The sequence below is a fragment of the Uranotaenia lowii genome, chromosome 3, assembly GCF_029784155.1.
Source record: "Uranotaenia lowii strain MFRU-FL chromosome 3, ASM2978415v1, whole genome shotgun sequence".
Lineage (NCBI taxonomy): Eukaryota > Metazoa > Arthropoda > Insecta > Diptera > Culicidae > Uranotaenia > Uranotaenia lowii.
In genome coordinates this window covers 199872975-199894306 of record NC_073693.1, presented here as the reverse complement: position 1 = coordinate 199894306, position 21332 = coordinate 199872975, and the positions used below count along the sequence as shown (strand labels likewise).

At 35.2% G+C, this 21332-nt stretch overlaps 2 protein-coding genes across 11 annotated transcripts in view; one reads left to right on the top strand and one right to left on the bottom strand.

Annotated features, from left to right (window-relative positions):
- Positions 1 to 5648: 5648 nt before the first annotated feature.
- On the top strand, positions 5649 to 7391 carry LOC129755195 (ELMO domain-containing protein 2). The gene is made up of 3 exons (XM_055751566.1): positions 5649 to 5803; positions 5866 to 6731; positions 6803 to 7391. The coding sequence occupies exons 2-3, from the start codon at positions 6195 to 6197 to the stop codon at positions 7217 to 7219; spliced, it is 954 nt and encodes a 317-aa protein (XP_055607541.1). The 5' UTR covers positions 5649 to 5803; positions 5866 to 6194; the 3' UTR covers positions 7220 to 7391.
- A 174-nt stretch (positions 7392 to 7565) lies between these two features.
- The window catches only part of LOC129758646 (protein AF-10), a 55127-nt gene continuing 41360 nt past the window's right edge, over positions 7566 to 21332 (bottom strand). For 8 of the 10 annotated variants that reach the window (XM_055756198.1, XM_055756203.1, XM_055756206.1 and 5 more), the window contains exons 13-14: positions 10059 to 10317; positions 7566 to 9808 (exon numbers count right to left, since the gene is read on the bottom strand). In XM_055756198.1, coding sequence (XP_055612173.1) covers positions 9410 to 9808; positions 10059 to 10317 — 658 coding nt within the window. In that variant the 3' untranslated portion in view covers positions 7566 to 9409. Of the gene's footprint in view, positions 9809 to 10058; positions 10318 to 10633; positions 11367 to 21332 lie in introns of those variants that run through there. The other 2 variants (XM_055756205.1, XM_055756204.1) reach the window with 2 other exon arrangements.

Here is a 21332-nt window from a genome sequence, read left to right as displayed (position 1 = left end):
TTTGTTGGATTGAAGGAGCGTTCACTTTAGAGCTTGAACATTGAGCCAGAAAACAGTGCTGGGGATTTTTTTGTCCAAGATTTCGGCGATGTTGCCACATATTTTATTTTAAGAGGGATCAGATGTCGCTTCTCTTATATGAAGGTTCACTAGTATAGGTATAGTTATAAATAAAGCTATTTTTATGGTCATTTAAAGATAAATTTTGGATATTAAAAAAAAATAAGGACATTTTCCAAGAGTAAAATCGTATTAGACAAATGAATAGGAACCCTATTAGATGGTTAACTTTGAAGAAAAAATTTAAATAAAAATAATGGGAGGGCTTAGGGGAATGTGAGAAGGTAAAATTGCATTTGTATTTTGAATCTAAAACTATTTAGCAATTGTTATAATTTTTGCCCCTAAATGTATGCAGCATCATTGTTCTTTTTTCGATTATAAATGTTTTAAAAAGAAAACGTTGAAAAGCAAGGTAAAATTGATAAACTAGTATTTGTTAGTATTATAAAGTGTTTTGTATCCTTTATGATCAAGAAAACTCGTTAAAACCTTCAAAATAGAGACTGGTCAATGTCACCCCAAAGCGTCAAATTCTGAACAGAGACAAAATCGATTTTAAAATCAAATTTCAAACAGGTTAATAAATTTCTGCCACCATGTTTTACGTGCATAAGAGTGCAGTACTGGTTTTAAAAATATGATACATGCCACATTCCTCTTAACAGAAGAAATAATCGAAAAATATTGAAAAAAGTGATCAATCTTACCCCGGATTACGGTACTTTTTATTAAGCAACATAGGGGAGATAAGGACGTTAAGAGCACGTAATTTCTTAAATAAATTTTCATGAAGATAAGTTCCGTACTTCCTATACCTAGTGTTAATTTTTCAGGAAAAAAGAAATCTCCTTATCATTTTTTATAGAAATATTAAAAAAAAAACCAACTCGGTGTTTAAGTGACGAAAATATTATAATTTTTGAGGACTGGAAAATAAGCTTTTATGATCGTAAAATCATCTTAATCTGTAATGTACGCACTGCAACATGATGAACACATTGTTCCTCAATTTTCACCATCATAAAATTTTTGGATTTTCACTATAATCAATTTTTAAACACGTTTTTAATTTCAGTTCTTGACTCGGGGCGAACAGAGCACAATTATTAGGGGGGCGATGAGCGTTTTCAGCCGTAGCAGCGAATTCAACTCGATGTAGTCAACCGAATGATGGAGCTACAGCATGCCTAGTTTACATCTGACGATTTGGCCTATTGGTTAGATGTCGGATAGTTAATCAGTAGGCTCGAGCTCGATTCCTGTTCGAGGAGATTTTTTCTCATTTACCATTCATATTCACTCAGAAAAATACTATTATGTATGCCATAAGATTCTCTTATGAAGTGGCGCCATAAGAAAAATTAATGAAATTCATAAGATGGTCTTATGACGCGAATGAATTCTGAAGATGAACGCCTACTTCAATGAGAGGTTGTTGCTTTTCATAAGAGATTCTTATGGAAACAGTAAATCACTTTCTAATAAGAAAAATTCTAGATTTTTCATGCTGAAAACATTCACTTTATTGTTTGCCAAATTTGTTTAAAATTGAATCATTCATGGTCACCATCAGCAGCGCATCAACAGACGGCTCCATCAAATTTATTTTTGCCGCATCTTAATCTTCGACCTTTCGTTTTTTGCCGATCAGCTTGCTGAAAAGTAAACAAATAATGTATATTAGTTTACTAATATATTTAACGATCACACCAAACACATCAAATCGAACTTACCATTCCGGAGATAACAATAACATTTAAAATTGAAGGGAAACTACAAAACTATGAACTGGCGATTGCTTCGTACTGTTAGATGATGAAAAAAAAACTGATTCCATGAATGAATGTGTTCATTATTTTTTCACAAAGCCGTTTCTTCTATTTTTCTTAAGAACACCGTATGAAAATTGAAAGAATTTCATAAGACTCTTATGAAACATTATTTCGCACTCTAAAAAGCGGTTCATAAGATGCATCTTATGAAAATTATAATAAGAATTTGCCTGAGATTCGATTATTTCGATTGTTACATTATTTTAGTATTACCACTGACCATACTGACTGGACACTCGATTTCGTTTTCTGGATAATTTTTCCAAAAGTACGCAATGTCGATTCCAGAGTGCGCATCGATCGATTCGAAGAAATTCTATCCCGGTTAAGATATGCCACCCAACTTTAAAAATAAAACACGCAATTTCTACGATAAAATCGAGCTAAACAGGACCATTTTTCCTACTGGGTATTTTTTGTCAAATTTTTCAGGTTCGCCACCTGCCGTCGGTATTGCGAACCTGCAAAATCTGACAACAAAAAATAGACAGAAAATGGTTGAATTTTTGTTCTAAGTGTCATGTCAGTGTGGTCAGTGGTATTACTTTGTGTTAGCCGATCAATAATTAAACAAAAGTAGTTAAGAATAAGTAGTTTGAAATTGTATCTCAACTATCGGATAACTGATAGGAGCTTTTCTCAGAGTGTTTAGTTTATGATGATGATTGAGAACGAATGATGATGACAGTAAACAATATTAAAATCAGTTGAGTAGAATTCACAAAGTCAACAGGAAGTACGATAGCATTGAATTGTCCACGCGATAGAGTTCATTGGAATCTGAAATAGAAAAGAAATAATATTATTGTAAGTAAAATTAAATTAAAACAATGATATTTACCTAAATTGTACTTACCTGATTGTAGCACGAGCGAGTGTGTTGGATATAGTTGTTGGAAGGAGAATTAGGAAAATTGAAGTTACGAAATTTGTAAGTCGGATAAAATAACTGAATTTCTATGTTGCTAATGAAATATTAACAGCTTTTAGCTAAAGATACACTACAAGTTGACGGTGTTCTACGCTCAAAAGACGTATCACAATTCTCCCTCAACACTTTGTTTAATGGATCTACTCATACTTGATTCATTCAGCCCACAATTCGGTTAGGATATTGCTATTTTGTGAATTTGAACAACATCAATGCATAGAAAAAAAATAAAAATGAAAGAATTTTTCACTTTTAATTTTAAACCGCCATTGCCATAAAACCTTTTGGATAACCACTAGTGTGCTCCAGATGACCCGTCTTTTGAAAAAGTTATGCGCTGCAGACTTAAAGGCCTAGTACAAGATCTCATGCCAAATTTGGGTCAGATCGGATCATGGGAAAGGGTCGCTCAACGAACCAAAAGTTTGTATGGGATTTTGAGACATTTTGTTCGGAAGAAACATGAAAAACCAATAACTTAAATAATAAGTTATTGATAAAAACTTATTTATTTATTTATTTATAGTTTTTCTTAAAGCAATTACAAATCTTTCATCCCATGACTTCATTTCGATAAGATTTAAGATCACTGTTAATGACCTGTCAATATGTTCGACCGCCCCGACTCATTAACAATGATTAATAGGTACCACCAATAAAAAATTAGCTCATTTTTTAAGCCTATTGGTTCTTCACACTAAATCAAGCAGTTGACTTAGCTTATCATTATTTGATGTGTTTGTATATTTGTAATAGTTTAGGGATTTCCATGCAACAAACGATTTTTTTTTTCAAACAAAACATTTTTTTTCTTTTTGATAAATAGGAGTTTAACAAACAAAACATCAATGAACACAATTATTTTTAAGTTAACTTTATTTATATCTCCCATAAAAAGGCGTCTTTAAGTTTACATGTGATTGCCGATATTTAGGCGTTTAGTAGAGCGACATCTTATTTATAGTAGAAATTCAGATACGCGGCAATAGCAGAAAAAAATCAGTAAATAGTATCAGCGGTATTAATAATCAATGCTGAAAGCGATTGGTGCGATGTAAGCTGCTAATTTCCTATGATCATAAATAATCTGTCTTAGGTCTCCTACATCCTACGAAATAAGTCACAATGTTGCAGTAACGGTAACCATGTATCCACTGCAAGCTTTACAAACTCCCAAAAGTCGGTTAACCAAAAAAAAGATCATTAGCACTGACAAAATACTTCACACATTAGTGTGTGCAATTTCACACATTTTGGAAATAAGTAGACCAACACATTAAATGTGTGAAGGTACTGCTGCACATTTTTGTGAAACACCGCTTAAGAAACGAAATGTGAGCGTTTCACACATTATGCAAAAAGCGTTTAAAACGGGAAAATGTGTGAAATAATGAAGGCTTAGAAAGGAAAATGTGTAAAATCAAGAAATATGGAAAAAGGCCGCTATTTTTATGAATGATTAGAACCGAATGAAATGCTGGTGATTTTTAAAGTGCTTTTATTTATTTAAATGAGGATTCTAAATATTTTTTTTTTTGTGTTTTTGAAAACTCCTCTTAAGTTTCTGCCGAACAATTCCTCGCCAAATGGTACCGACAGCAAGCAGTTGGCTGAGTCCGAAATCTAGAATAAGGAACAAAATAATTCAATAGTATGATTTTTATAGATTTGAATAATAGCGGCAACTTACATTTCACTTGTTACGACGATCCAACCGTATAAATTCTTCGACGTATTGTGGTTGACACCAAATTGATTGAGAAAACAACAAGTGTGATTTCACACACTTTCATCTTATAAAGACTGATCCGGATAATGTGTAAATTTCGAATCTGTATGGTGTGTAAAAGCCACAAAGCGTTTTGACAGCTCCATATATTTGCCGATAATGTGTGGAATAAATTGCAAAATGTGTGAAATGATTTATCAGTGAGAGCCACCTGATGCTGGGAAATACAACCAAGCAAAATCTCTACACAAGCCAGTGTTGCGGGAATAAAACGGGGAATCGACAACAAAAAGTTCACACTGAATGAAAACTTCAATTTTTTATTTAATTTACTGGATATTTTATAATTTTGTTTTCTTAAAATATTGAAACGAAAATACTTGTTGATAAGTTTAACGACTATTTAGCTGTTATAGATACCTAAATAAAAATAAAAAATAAATCAATGTAAAGATGTTTGAATCTTATAGCCCATTCATTCATTACACTGAACCTCGAAAATACCCAAACTTGAGAACTTTCCCCGCCAACCCGAATGAAACTCCCTCCCTACAGGTTTGGCTATTGGTGGCATAGCACAAAGTTAAGCTCTTAAAGGAGAACTCATCCCCCAAAATCTGATACCACAATAAAATGGAAATCAAAATAAAAAAAAAATATCGCCAGGTACAGGAATCATACCCATACCTGCAATGGCTTTGCGATTACCATCTCAGGATGCTAACCGCTCGACCACCGGAGAGTTGTTGAGAGAGGTAGCTACGTCATCGTATATGTGAGATTTTCTGCGAATGAAGCGGGAATAAAAGTTATCCCCAAAAAAAAACAGTTCTTCGCTTTGAACTTACCCCCCAAACCAAAATCTGCCACGATGGAGGTAACAGAATAAGATTCGCTTACAACAAAAACCCCCCAAAAAAACAGTTCTCCGCTTGAAGGACAAGTTTGGCTTATTTTCAAGCTGTGATTTTTTCACAAACTTGAGTTGTCAATATCGAACTTAGGTTTGGCGGGTGGCAGTTCTCAAGTTTGGGTATTTTCGATTTTCAGTGTAGTTGTTTACTTATTCATATTCATTCCTGAATTCGGTAAATATGATACTTTGATTTATGCCAGTGCAAAATTCAAATTGTTCGAATCATTCGACCGTCAATCTCGTGTTTCTTGATGTGTGCCTTTCTGCGTGTTCTTTATTTGATTTCATTGATACATTTTCATGTTTACTTTCCTAGTCTGTTTCTAAATAAGGTAGTAGAAAAAACGCAATGTACCGTTACTTTAAAATTCATTATCATTTTTGTATATTTCAGGCATATTGAAGTATTTAAAAGAAGCGTAAAGAATTGCGAGGATAAAATTAGGATTCTGGCAGGTTCTGCGTCATGCGCATCGCGTAGAAAAATGATAATGTCTTTTTGCTTCTCGAAAATCGCATCCAATGAATGGAGGATGTTGTGAATGAGGAAGAGTACATACAACGCCAAAAAACTCGTCAGCTGGAGGTTGTTGTTCTCTATCACCATGGCAAATGAGGACGTACACAGTTGAATCGATAGATTGGAAGCGAATGAGTTGTTCTTTTAAACGAGCAATTTTGAACGGATTAGTTCTTGTGATAACGTTTGCCAGATAAGCCATCATGCTACCTGCCAACTCGCGAATGCTCTTCAAGGTGTTCAACTTCTTCTATTTCCTCGCGAGGCCACTCCTGAAATGGCTCTTGCATCGATTTACCAACCTCTGTGAATTGCAGCGAATATGCTACGGATGTGCTCCGGGGGCGCTGCGAACCAGAAAGGTTCAGATGTCCCTGGAACTATCGCGTAGGCCACGCATCAAACAAATGCTGTTGATCCTTAATGAACTAGTCACATGCCAGGTGGAGGAGCACTTCCTTCAAGAGGAAATCACAACACGTGCCGTGGGGACAGTGCTACATGTTAAGAAAATCAATCCCAAGGTACATGTGGACTTCCCGCGAACTTTTGGCACGTGTGCAGAGAAAATTTGGGGCTACAAACGTTTGTTCCATTTGGTCGAAGAACTACGAAGCACACAGTATGATTGCGAGAATGCCGATCACGAAGAGAAACTTTTGAAACTTTGGGGCATGTTAAAAGGGGACGTTCAACTCGAGGGAAGAATTACGAACCAGTGGCAGGATATTGGATTTCAGGTAATGTGAATGTTGTCAATACATTTTAATCGGTCATCAATAAATTTTAATATTAAAAAATTCTAACCCAGGGCGACGATCCAAAGACGGACTTTCGTGGAATGGGTATGCTGGGGTTGGATAATCTAGTCTACTTCGCTCAACAGTACAACGGAACGGCACGTCACCTGCTGTCTCACTCGCACCATCCACTGCACGGATATTTCTTCGCCATTGTCGGCATAAACCTTACCTCGATGGCATACCATTTGCTGAAGTCGGGTGAAGCCAAAACCCATTTCTACAATCAACAGCGACTGTCGATCGAATCGTTTCACCAATTTTATTGCTATCTTTTCTACGAATTCGACCGTTATTGGATCGAATGCAAACCGAAGAGCATCATGGACTTCAGCTGGATTCAGAAGCGATTCGAAGAGAACATCCGGAAGCTACTAGCCAGCGATACGTGCTGCTTCAAAATGAATTTGTCCGTTGAAAATGTTTGAAGGCTTCTTTGTAGATCTAATGTTGAAATTATTCGTAAATTCTGCTTGTTCTCGTCAAGTCTTTAAAATTTTCATAGCACCGCGTCGTTTTATTTCAAGTGTGATCTAGGGTATGGATTATGTATATTTTGCCAGCTTGTTAAAAAATAGAGAATAGAGTATCACAATTAAATATTTTTTGTCGTTAACTTACTAAATTCTTCGAACAAAGCAAAGCACTTTTATGCAAACTCGGTTGCAATCGTCAACGGTACGATTATCATTACTAAACATCAAATTTGGGAGTTGAAATCTTTTATTTACCAAGGCTGTGATAAAAGTTCCACGAAACTGACTGCAAACAAAATTCAATAGTTTAACTTCATATTTATTTATACCATTGCACAAGATTCATTGATTACAGGGTATTTTGATGTGGGCCAAAGTGGTTATCTTTATGGTTTGATTCGTATTTTGTCTTAAGGTTTGTATTTTTTGTGTTTCCAAAGTATGTAAGTATGCTTTTTTATAATATCATTCTTTTCTAAGCACACATGCCTAGCTGTTTATTTCAATTTGTTCAATAAAATGCGGGAAAACGATCAGTATGATGTTCTCTGAAATGTATTTACAATTTAAGATTCAACCTGAGTGATGTGTGTTTGTAACATTTACGGTTTATTGTAGAATCCTCATAAAAAGGGAAAATTATGCGAGTTCGTGCAACAAAGTTTAAAAAAAAACTGATGGAATGGGATAATATTTGCTATTTATAAATAAAAAAGAATGTCCCTTGCTAAAGCCATTGTGTAACTAAAGAAAGTGAACTCCCAATTAGTTACAGCGAAATCAGGCATTTTGCGTAATATTTCGGATATGAATCTTCTCAATTCTGGTTTATTTGCAAAAGAAAACATGTAGCAATGTTCGAATCATTATACAATGATTAAACTGTTTTACCTTTCACTATTATTTGATGAGTCATCTAGGTAGTTAAAGCATAACACGGAGAACAAATTCGACCCAAAATATTTGTTTTAAAGCAGTCTCGTCTGTTACAATGCAACCCATCCGAGTTTAAACTGAAAATTGTTTATAATAGTCACAAGACAAGTTGGTTGTCACACAATAAAGTTCTCTTACATAAATAACTTTTTACTAATTTAAGCCACCAATCATTCTAGAACTGTTGAAAAAACGTTTACGTAAACAGAAAATATTGAACAACGGCTTTAAATCTAACACATTTTCCACTATATTATATTGACATTTCTCTTAAAAAGCCTTGAATTAAGTGGGTGTTTGATAATCTTTAAACTATCGGAATATTTAATTCGAAAGTGCAGCATAATCAGATGCCCAAAGCGGTTTATTTTTACGAAAATTAACCAAAAAAAAAAAACAATTTAAAGCTTCTGTTTTCCAACTGTCGTTGACATAGAAAAATTCAAAGAAAGAAGTAAATCTAATTTGACAATACGCCAAAGTTGAATCAATCCAAATTTCTAGGCAAACATCTCCGATTAAGAAGTGAGATTGCCAATTTTACTCTAAATGATCTGAATTGAATAATCCCCAAATATAGAAAATTTCCAAATCCGACCACTAAAGAAAATTGTTTATGAAATGGGTATTTCGATTTGAAGTTAAGATTTCGAGTTCCACCATCTCTAATGTGGTTTAACATCAGTATTCTATGTTTCAGATCAAAGTTAAAGTATATCTTGGAAAAGTATGTGCGTCGAAAGCAGTTTAGAGTTTTGATAACTCTGAAACACAAAATGTCGATGATCAAAAAGTGTTGAGGTTTACAAAGTGAAATTGACATAGAATTGCAATGAATGGACGAGGATGAAAGCAGTAAAAGTCTTGAAATTTGGCATGCGTACGCAATGGGTACGCCCTCTCTAAAATAGGTGCAGTTTCTACATTGTTGAAAGTGTCCATTGGTTTGGGTTAATTACGAAAAGGAATAATGTGATTTCAGCAGAAATTTGTCTTGTACTTCTCAACGTTAAACTTCGTTAACTAGCTGTTTGATACAACATTTTTCACTGAATTGACTACTTCAAAATTATATTAATCTGATTTAAAAGCACGTTTTGTAGGTGCATTCGGAGACTTCGGTGTTCAGGTAAATTGCAGTGATTATGCAGCACACAATGGTGTATCTGATCCCATTATTGCAAGGAGACTCAAGTCACACATTTCTTAATGTCTTTGCCTCTGCTGTTGAACGTGTGGCGGTGGTGGAGGTGGTGGATGGCCGGAGGATTGCACTTGATGGTGCGGGGGAGTAATGTGGTGGTGCGGTGGAAGCGTGGAAGGTGCGGGTGGAGGCGGCTGTTGTGAGGAGGAGTGAATCGACGACACAGGATGATGGGAATGTGAAGACGGCGGTCCTAGAGATGGCGGCAGATTGGCACCATCTGGGACCGCCACACGACTCGTATTGTGGTCGCGTGACTGATGTGCTCGCGAGGAGGGAACTGTCGGCGACGTTTGCCGCAGATGGTGTGCCCCGTGAGGTGCTGCTTGAACAGACGGCAGAGGCGGATGGTGTTGCTGAGAATGGTGCTCCTGTTGGTGGTGCTCCAACAAAAGCGGAATCTGGTGGTAATCGATCGAAAAAATAAATTTCGGCACATTATTGTAAGACGCTAATCCTGATGATAACACTTGAACCGTAATACACTATGTCAACATATGAGAGCTTCGAATAAATAAGGTATTTCAAGTAATGGATTTCATGCGATGAGATGATGAACCCTTACATCAATATGTGATTTAATGATAGAACATCCGCCAATGAATGTATGGTAACAGCTCTAGTCACATTGCTGGATTAGCGCTACTCTACCTGATGGGCGGTGTTGTAAATGGTTTGCTGTTGAACCTGAAATACGTTGGATGATGTCGTGTTTGTTGCGCTGCTTGATCCGGAACCCGAACTGTTACTGTTATGCGTGCCCCCACGTCCTGATGCACGTGGGTGATGCGAAGATTGAGATGGTGGTTCCGAGATTGATCCACCTCCGGTGCCCGATGACGATGAAGACTGTCTGTTGGAAGTGGCGTTCGAAGATGGAGCGCAAGACTGATTCGAAGGTGAATGATGTCTAGAATGTACAAAATACCATTATACCTTAACATAATCATAGCTGAAAACTGAAATCGATTGGAATACATAGCAGGTTCTAGAAAAAGACGAAATGATAATATGAAAAGAAACAAAAATATTGAAAATTCACGTTGTCTTAAAGTTTCCTAGAGAGTTTCGATTGTGACAACAAAAAAAGTTAAAAAATAGTTTTAACAGATGCTATTGAAAAAAAAACTTTCATTTATCAATTGATGGTATTTTCTCTTTGAAAAAGAACTTAATAAAAATAAGGACAGTTCGCGAAGAAAAAAAAACAAAAAACACCATTTAGATTGAATCCATATTTATTCACTAAAAATAGTTAAATTAAATATTTCTGCTCGATAACTAACTATGTATAGTAGTCTGACATTTCCTTGTAAACCAAGTATAAATTACTAGATAACCAAAATAGGACAACTTAAATTACAAGGGAAAAAATAGGCAGGATAACTAAATTTACACAAATATAATTTCGGTCAAAATTCCGACACGACAGCCGGCGCATTTTTTCGGCCCATTGAACATGTTACGCGTTTTTGCACTGCTAAATGAACCCAGTAATAAAATATAGTTTTATTAAGAAACTAAGAACACATTTCACATCAATTTGCTATTACAAACATTTGTTCGCTTTAAATTTGTTGGACATACTAGTCAACATTTTACTATCTTTCCTATAAGAAAGTTTCTAAGGACAATGAAAAAAAGTTAAATTTAACTTCAATCGTTTGAGAACGCGTGTTTGTATAGTTGGCAATAAGTGGTGTGTAGAGCTCGAGTGAAACGGCTTAGCCGAACGGGAAAACAAAAGTCGAAAGCTCACAGCTACATAAGGTTAATCAGTCTCGAAACAGCACGATATCAGAAGTTGACGTAGATTGTAGTTGGTTTATCACTTTTGTTTTGCGATGTGTAGAGTAGTAGTAGGTGTCAGTGGTGGGAAACGCTTGTATCAAGTTAAGGCCGAAACATTTCAGCGTCAGGGCCGAAACATTTCAACTCGCCAAGACACGCTAGCGCTATCTGTGGGGCAATAGAAAAAGCTTTGCTATAACAATTTTCAACGATAATTTTCTAGGTTCGTCGCAAGTGAAATTTAAATTTCTTTTTAATTTATTCGGAAATATTTGTTCAAAAATATAAAAAAAAACACGTAGCCACTATATCAGCATCGTTCTATAGACTCTGCTGAACAATCTGGTATAGAAGAGACATTCTGAATTGTAGGCAGTTTCGAGATAAAGGGTGTTCAAATGTTGAACAGAAGAATTTTTATGGAAAAACCAAAAATTTTCTTTTCATTTATTCGAAAATATTTGTTCAAAAATCTAAAAAAAAAACACGTAGCCACTATATCAGCATCGTTCTATAGACTCTGCTGAACAATCTGGTATAAGTGAGACATTCTGAATTGTGGGCAGTTTCGAGATACAGGGTGTTCAAATGTTGCACAGAAGAATTTTTATGGAAAAACCAAAAATTTTCTTTTTATTTATTCGAAAATATTTGTTAAAAAATCTAAAAAAAAACACGTAGCCACTATATCAGCATCGTTCTATAGACTCTGCTGAACAATCTGGTATAGGTGAGACATTCTGAATTGTGGGCAGTTTCGAGAAAAAGGGTGTTCAAATGTTGAACAGAAGAATTTTTATGGAAAAACCAAAAATTTCTTTTCATTTATTCGAAAATATTTGTTCAAAAATCTAAAAAAAAACACGTAGCCACTATATCAGCATCGTTCTATAGACTCTGCTGAACAATCTGGTATAGGTGAGACATTCTGAATTGTGGGCAGTTTCGAGATACAGGATGTTCAAATGTTGAACAGAAGAATTTTTATGGAAAAACCAAAAAATTTCTTTTCATTTATTCGAAAATATTTGTTCAAAAATCTAAAAAAAAACACGTAGCCACTATATCAGCATCGTTCTATAGACTCTGCTGAACAATCTGGTATAGGTGAGACATTCTGAATTGTGGGCAGTTTCGAGATACAGGGTGTTCAAATGTTGAACAGAAGAATTTTTATGGAAAAACCAAAAATTTCTTTTCATTTATTCGAAAATATTTGTTCAAAAATCTAAAAAAAAACACGTAGCCACTATATCAGCATCGTTCTATAGACTCTGCTGAACAATCTGGTATAGGTGAGACATTCTGAATTGTGGGCAGTTTCGAGATACAGGGTGTTCAAATGTTGAACAGAAGAATTTTTATGGAAACACCAAAAATTTTCTTTTCATTTATTCGAAAATATTTGTTCAAAAATCTAAAAAAAAACACGTAGCCACTATATCAGCATCGTTCTATAGACTCTGCTGAACAATCTGGTATAGGTGAGACATTCTGAATTGTAGGCAGTTTCGAGATACAGGGTGTTCAAATGTTGAACAGATGAATTTTTATGGAAAAACCAAAAATTTCTTTTCATTTATTCGAAAATATTTGTTCAAAAATCTAAAAAAAAACACGTAGCCACTATATCAGCATCGTTCTATAGACTCTGCTGAACAATCTGGTATAGGTGAGACATTCTGAATTGTGGGCAGTTTCGAGATACAGAGTGTTCAAATGTTGAACAGAAGATTTTTTATGGAAAAACAAAAAATTTTCTTTTCATTTATTCGAAAATATTTGTTCAAAAATCTAAAAAAAAACACGTAGCCACTATATCAGCATCGTTCTATAGACTCTGCTGAACAATCTGGTATAGGTGAGACATTCTGAATTGTAGGCAGTTTCGAGATACAGGGTGTTCAAATGTTGAACAGAAGAATTTTTATGGAAAAACCCAAAATTTTCTTTATATTATTCGAATTTATTTGTTCAAAAATCTAAAAAAAAACACGTAGCCACTATATCAGCATCGTTCTATAGACTCTGCTGAACAATCTGGTATAGGTGAGACATTCTGAATTGTGGGCAGTTTCGAGATACAGGGTGTTCAAATGTTGAACAGAAGAATTTTTATGGAAAAACCAAAAAATTTCTTTTCATTTATTCGAAAATATTTGTTCAAAAATCTAAAAAAAAACAAGTAGCCACTATATCAGCATCGTTCTATAGACTCTGCTGAACAATCTGGTATAGGTGAGACATTCTGAATTGTGGGCAGTTTCGAGATACAGAGTGTTCAAATGTTGAACAGAAGATTTTTTATGGAAAAACAAAAAATTTTCTTTTCATTTATTCGAAAATATTTGTTCAAAAATCTAAAAAAAACACGTAGCCACTATATCAGCATCGTTCTATAGACTCTGCTGAACAATCTGGTATAGGTGAGACATTCTGAATTGTAGGCAGTTTCGAGATACAGGGTGTTCAAATGTTGAACAGATGAATTTTTATGGAAAAACCAAAAAATTTCTTTTCATTTATTCGAAAATATTTGTTCAAAAATCTAAAAAAAAACACGTAGCCACTATATCAGCATCGTTCTATAGACTCTGCTGAACAATCTGGTATAGGTGAGATATTCTGAATTGTAGGCAGTTTCGAGATACAGGGTGTTCAAATGTTGAACAGAAGAATTTTTATGGAAAAACCAAAAAATTTCTTTTCATTTATTCGAAAATATTTGTTCAAAAATCTAAAAAAAAACACGTAGCCACTATATCAGCATCGTTCTATAGACTCTGCTGAACAATCTGGTATAGGTGAGACATTCTGAATTGTAGGCAGTTTCGAGATACAGGGTGTTCAAATGTTGAACAGATGAATTTTTATGGAAAAACCAAAAAATTTCTTTTCATTTATTCGAAAATATTTGTTCAAAAATCTAAAAAAAAACACGTAGCCACTATATCAGCATCGTTCTATAGACTCTGCTGAACAATCTGGTATAGGTGAGACATTCTGAATTGTAGGCAGTTTCGAGATACAGGGTGTTCAAATGTTGAACAGAAGAATTTTTATGGAAAAACCAAAAAATTTCTTTTCATTTATTCGAAAATATTTGTTCAAAAATCTAAAAAAAAACACGTAGCCACTATATCAGCATCGTTCTATAGACTCTGCTGAACAATCTGGTATAGGTGAGACATTCTGAATTGTAGGCAGTTTCGAGATACAGGGTGTTCAAATGTTGAACAGATGAATTTTTATGGAAAAACCAAAAAATTTCTTTTCATTTATTCGAAAATATTTGTTCAAAAATCTAAAAAAAAACACGTAGCCACTATATCAGCATCGTTCTATAGACTCTGCTGAACAATCTGGTATAGGTGAGACATTCTGAATTGTAGGCAGTTTCGAGATACAGGGTGTTCAAATGTTGACCAGAAGAATTTTTATGGAAAAACCCAAAATTTTCTTTATATTATTCGAATTTATTTGTTCAAAAATCTAAAAAAAAAACACGTAGCCACTATATCAGCATCGTTCTATAGACTCTGCTGAACAATCTGGTATAGGTGAGACATTCTGAATTGTAGGCAGTTTCGAGATACAGGGTGTTCAAATGTTGAACAGAAGAATTTTTATGGAAAAACCAAAAAATTTCTTTTCATTTATTCGAAAATATTTGTTCAAAAATCTAAAAAAAAACACGTAGCCACTATATCAGCATCGTTCTATAGACTCTGCTGAACAATCTGGTATAGGTGAGACATTCTGAATTGTAGGCAGTTTCGAGATACAGGGTGTTCAAATGTTGAACAGATGAATTTTTATGGAATAACCAAAAAATTTCTTTTCATTTATTCGAAAATATTTGTTCAAAAATCTAAAAAAAAACACGTAGCCACTATATCAGCATCGTTCTATAGACTCTGCTGAACAATCTGGTATAGGTGAGACATTCTGAATTGTAGGCAGTTTCGAGATACAGGGTGTTCAAATGTTGAACAGAAGAATTTTTATGGAAAAACCAAAAAATTTCTTTTCATTTATTCGAAAATATTTGTTCAAAAATCTAAAAAAAAACACGTAGCCACTATATCAGCATCGTTCTATAGACTCTGCTGAACAATCTGGTATAGGTGAGACATTCTGAATTGTGGGCAGTTTCGAGATACAGGGTGTTCAAATGTTGAACAGAAGAATTTTTATGGAAAAACCAAAATTTTTTTTTCATTTATTCGAAAATATTTGTTCAAAAATCTAAAAAAAAACACGTAGCCACTATATCAGCATCGTTCTATAGACTCTGCTGAACAATCTGGTATAGGTGAGACATTCTGAATTGTGGGCAGTTTCGAGATACAGGGTGTTCAAATGTTGAACAGATGAATTTTTATGGAAAAACCAAAAAATTTCTTTTCATTTATTCGAAAATATTTGTTCAAAAATCTAAAAAAAAACACGTAGCCACTATATCAGCATTGTTGTATGAGTTATGACGAACAATTTGGTATAGGTGAGACATCTTGAATTATACTGAGTTTCGAGAAATCAGAAGTTTAAATTTATATATTAGGGGGTCCCTTTATAAAAATTTCTGTGACAGGGTCGACACTTCTTAAGCATCTGTGACACGAACCTAGATAGGCAAGCGCTCTCTGTGGGGCAATAGCAAAAGCTTTACTATAATTATTTTCGATTTTAAATTGCTATAATATATCTGATGTTTTCGTCTGATATTCGAAGACGGATAACGTTGCAACAACCAACATCGCAGATTATAAAATTATAAACAAAAGTTACAATTATGAACATTATTTTCTTAAGAAAAAATCAATCTATTTTACTTGTCCAGCCGCTGTGTGCATTGCAATACACTCATTTAAAGAAAAACAAATATTAAATTGTAGAGAAAGTCTAATTTAATAAATTCCTTATCTTCTTTCCTGAAACTGATTAAGCTTTTCTGTTATGAAGTGAACGCAAAACTTTTTTTTAAGGTTTTATTATTGACACTATATTATCTTTGTGGCATTCGTGTCTTGAAAGCAAAACGTTAGCAATACTTTGTTTTGCAACATAGACTTTATCCATAAAAAAGTTAAGCTATATAAACTATTTTACGGCTTTCAACCTGATTATTTGAGTATTTCATTAAATTTTCAAAACCGTCAACTTCACTTTAAAATCAGGAGTTAACTTTGTTTTATGAACAATCTTTACTTATGGTATGATGGAATTGGCATGTATGGTAATCTACAATACCATACATGCCAATACAATGCAAAAATCGCCTACAGATATGCAACAATATGTTTTACTATAATGTTACATATAGGATAAAGTGCTTTTCGTTCGGATACCTAAGGTTTTTTAGTAACATAAATACAATTGAAATTGATTCCTTTACTGTTTTGTATATTTTATGAGTTTTTGAAATCTCAGTGATCAATAAAAAAAGATTATTATCAGATCACCAGGAAACCATTCGAATTGAAAATATGAGCTCTGAGAAAAACTGCAACTAAATAATTTTTAACAGATGAATGATTTTTTTACAGCTTGTAAGAACAACCAGAACAGACTTTTATGACAAAATTATACCTAATTTTGCAATCTCTCATTTAGCCAACGTTTCAGGAAGCGTTCTGAGAGCACAATGATGCCATTTGGCCTAATTCACAAAATTTACAAATTTGAAAAAATTTAAAAACTTGACAGAATTGACAAAATTTACAAATTGACTAAATTGACACAATTGACTTATTTGACTAAATTGGCAAGATTAAAAAAAATGACATTGTAGTATTGTGCCTTTTCAAACATATGATGCTTAACGGCTCAGGCCTCTGGATCTGCTCTCTACAGCAGAAGAATGAATATAACAGCACTCGTATTTCAGAGAGCAACGGAGAACGACGTGCCTTCTCCTTGACGTCTATCAGCGGACACTACATTGGCGACGAGGATGGCGAATTCCGCGGGTGAGTATAAAGGAAAAGGTGAACAAATAAAGAAAAAGAACGGATCGTGAACTAAGAAATGGCCGTCATCCGCTTCATATGTAAAAAAAAAAAACAAAACGAGAAGTCGGACACCATTCTGCGGTAGAGCAGGAAAATGTTTGAGAAATGGATCAGTCGCTTAAATGCGGAAAATTCAGTCTGATCTGCGTAATTGCAGGAAAAGTTATAAATAGAACAGTCGCTTCGATGCGGATGAAAGTTCTGTTCTATTCTGCGTGGAAGCAGGAAAACAGTAGAATCGCTTAAATGCGGGAGAAATGGCTTTAATGCGGATGACCGAAACAAGTGTTGGGTTGCTAGAGAGGAAAAAAAATGACTGCAATGCGAATAGTCAAATCAGTCGGATCTGACTGAACTTCTTTGCTACCAACGGTGACAGCAGTACTCCCTCCAACAGCCAACCAGACAGCCAGGCACGCGGCATCGTCCTCTTTCATCGTTAGGCTGCCAACGGAGTAAAGTGTCGTTCAGCGAGCGAGCGATTCTCTCAAACCACCATACACCACAGTGTTGATGGGAGTAAATGGCTGAAGCGGCTTGATGCGATGATCTAGATCGGTAACAGTGACGAACATTTGTAGTTGTTGCAATATTGCACCTGCTAAGGCGATGCATTGCTCGGCACATTAGACGTACGGCCTAAACTTGCTTAGTCAATTGGGAATTTGGACGAATTTAATAATTTGAGGTTTGTTTTCGTGTTCAAATTGAACCATTTTTTAACAAGGTGATCAAGAGAAACGGAAATTTGCGAAGACAAAACAAATCTTCTACAAGAAGCAAAGAGGTCAAAGCCCAGATGAGTGCAAACTGTAGTTTTCTTCTGATAATGAATTAAGGTTATCAATGAGGTAGTAAGTGGATTGAGGTGTTAACGGGCAATTTCCGTCTTCAAGCTGAACGGTGAAGTTCATCTCGAAGGATAGCGAAATTAATGCAACAGTGAGGATTCTTGATAGATGGCCAAGAATCTGTCAGAGGGATTTGATGTTTAAACGAGATTCTGGTTTTGAAACAGTGGTCGTGCGCGGAAGAAATTGTTCGCGGGAAAGGACTAAGCCACATATGGTCGGGATTCGACCAGATCGAACTGAACGCCATCAGCAGTTTTCCGAGACACTTAAGTTTTATGTACTTATATTTTCATCCTTGGACAAAATCTGTGAAACTTATCAACCAGAACAAATAGTTTATAACCTAAGAAACACATCCCAGTGAATAAATTTACTTGTTCTGGTCTCGCAAACGAATGACATGAGTTTCAAAATCTGCAGTTTAAAAATTTTCTCATGGCGTTCAGTTCGGTCTGGTCGAAGCCAGGCCATATAGAGTTAAAATTTTGCTGTCTAAACGTGGGACTATTTATAAGAGTCGTTGTTGCCAATGTTTAACTCGGGAAGCAAATCGCTTCGTGTCGCGAGGAAAGCTTGTTTTGACGATCGTTTGAAAAATACATTTTCATAGTAAATGACATCAAATCATCACTCCAAAAAACGTGTCAATTGGGCTTGCTAGCCACAACCAGCAATCACTAAAATCACTAAAATCAAGATGATACACAGCAAATTTTTTTTTGCTGGAAACCAGCAAAATTTTGCTGGTTTTTGTCCCGCTGACTTTCCAGCAAAATTTCCAGCAATTTAATTGAAGGAATATATTCTTGTTGCTTTTGCTACATACACACGCACAGCTCAGCCGTGGTTGTTTGCCGGCGAATTGAATTGAAGGAATGTTTTTTTTTGTTGTTGCTTTTACTGCATACACACGCACAGCTCGGCCGTGGTTGTTTGCCTGTGGATTGAATTAGAAGGATGTTTTTGTTGTTGCTTTTGCTACATTCACACGCACAGTGCTCGGTTCGCTGGCTGCCTGGTGTTGGCCGGTATTTATTTCCATCCTTCTTCGTCTTGTGAATCATCAAGTTGTGATGCGATAGGGAGGGACGTGAAACTGTTTTTATTTTGTTTCTTTCAGACATACGCAATTCGGTTAACTTGGGAGATTAATGCCGGTGGGAGCAAATCGAATCAGCACCGATCGCGTTATCTTCTTGTACCAATGATGCTATGTAATTGACTACACGCCATTGGCACAGAGGCTGAATTTTGGGTGTGGAAACCAGCTATTTCTTTCAACACAACCGGCAGTATTTAGTATGAAATTTATATTCAATTCAAAATTAAAGTTTAATATTGGCTGTGCATATAATAAGCAATAAAAACAATTATTTTCTCCCATTTTCAATAAGGGATTAATTTATTTTCCAAAAAAAAACTTTTTTTTCACAACTTTCACACCGGCTCTGGGGTGGCCGCTTTGTGCAAAAATGTTGATCATCCGCCACCTGTAAAAATAGTTTTGATGAGTATCTTCTATGGAATATATACCTGTACAATAAAAACTTACCCTTGACTTGATGCCTGGTTGCTAGAATATAGAGGAAAATAAAATAATTATATTAATTTAACCTTAATTCGTAAAATAGAATCTCACCTTACTTCAGCGTACGAAACAAAAACAAACTCCAAATTGACAACTCGATTGCTGATTTTCCAGCAAACTAGATCAATTGCTGGAAAGTCCAGCAATTTGAAAACCGATTGCTGATTTTTCAGCAAAAATGATAAGCACATAACCGAATGCTGAAAAATCCAGCAATTCGAAAACCGAGTGCTGGTTTCCAGCAAAAATTTGGATTGCTGAACGTTTCCAGCATTTTTTTTTTGCTGGAAATCGAGGCAAAAATTTACAGTGTATATATGACGTCAAATTATACATGACGTCATTTACACGATGGGCACGCTCGCTGTGTTAAAATGGTGTGGTAAAATTTACTACCTCCACTCCCACTCATGATGTCATCTAACGACAAAAACGAGCAGGAGGAAGGTGGTAGGAGATTAATTTGAAAATATTAAATTTTGTAACCGGTTCAGCATTAACCGAACCGGTAGCAAAAATTTGGAGTCGCGGCTCCAAAACATAAATCGTTCTGTTCAGAACCAGTTTTCCAAACATATGGATTTAAAGCGGGCCATATACTACACAAACGGCTTGTGCCAATTCGATGATTCCACGACGATTGTTTGATTCTATGCTTGCCCACACACGATACAGCATATTTCACGCGAACACAAACGATTGCTGGCGAAAACAGCAACAGCAACAAAAAAAACCATCTCCACCCCGGCTGGGAGAATGTGTTGTACAAAATATTTCGATCCCGACCGATTTTACTCCAACCGTTTGGGCGCTCATTCGAGAAGTGCCATACACGATACAAATCGTGCTCACAGCGACCAAATTTCATCGAATTTCATCGCATTTGTACAACTGTTGTGTAGTCTGTGGCCCGCTTAAGATTCATTACATGTACATCTGCATCAAGGAGTGCGACTAGACTCTCACATCGCATGGAACGTAAGCGATGGTTGCATCGATGCTTCGCCCAAGGCTATAATCTACACTGTAAATTTTTGCCTCGATTTCCAGCAAAAAAAAATTGCTGGAAACGTTCAGCAATCCAAATTTTTGCTGGAAACCAGCAATCGATTTTCGAATTGCTGGATTTTTCAGCATTCGGTTATGTGCTTGTCATTTTTGCTGAAAAATCAGCAATCGGTTTTCAAATTGCTGGAATTTCCAGCAATTGATCTAGTTTGCTGGAAAATCAGCAATTGAGTTGTCAATTTGGAGTTTGTTTTTGTTTCGTACGCTGAAGTAAGGTGAGATTCTATTTTACGAATTTAGGTTAAATTAATATAATTATTTTATTGTCCTCTATATTCTAGCAACCAGGCATCAAGTCAAGGGTAAGTTTTTATTGTACAGGTAGATATTCCATATAAGATACTAATAAAAACTATTTTTACAGGTGACGGATGATCAACACTGCGGCACAAAGAGGCCACCCCAGAGCCGGTTTTAGAAAGTTGTTTTTTTTTTTAATAAATAAATCCCTTATTGAAAATGGGAGAAAATAATTGTTTTTATTGCTTATTATATGCACAACCAATATTAAACTGTAATTTTGAATTGAAATATAAATTTCATACTAAATACTGCCGGTTGTGTTGAAAGAAATAGCTGGTTTCCAGCAATCTGGATTGCTGATTTTCCA

What these genes read in the sequence shown, in the direction of transcription:
- LOC129755195 (XM_055751566.1), top strand. Translation starts at nt 6,195, where the DNA reads ATGCTACCTGCCAACTCGCGAATGCTCTTCAAGGTGTTCAACTTCTTC. An exon ending in GGCAGGATATTGGATTTCAG is followed by an intron (nt 6,732 to 6,802) that starts GTAATGTGAATG and finishes ATTCTAACCCAG; the next exon opens with GGCGACGATCCAAAGACGGA.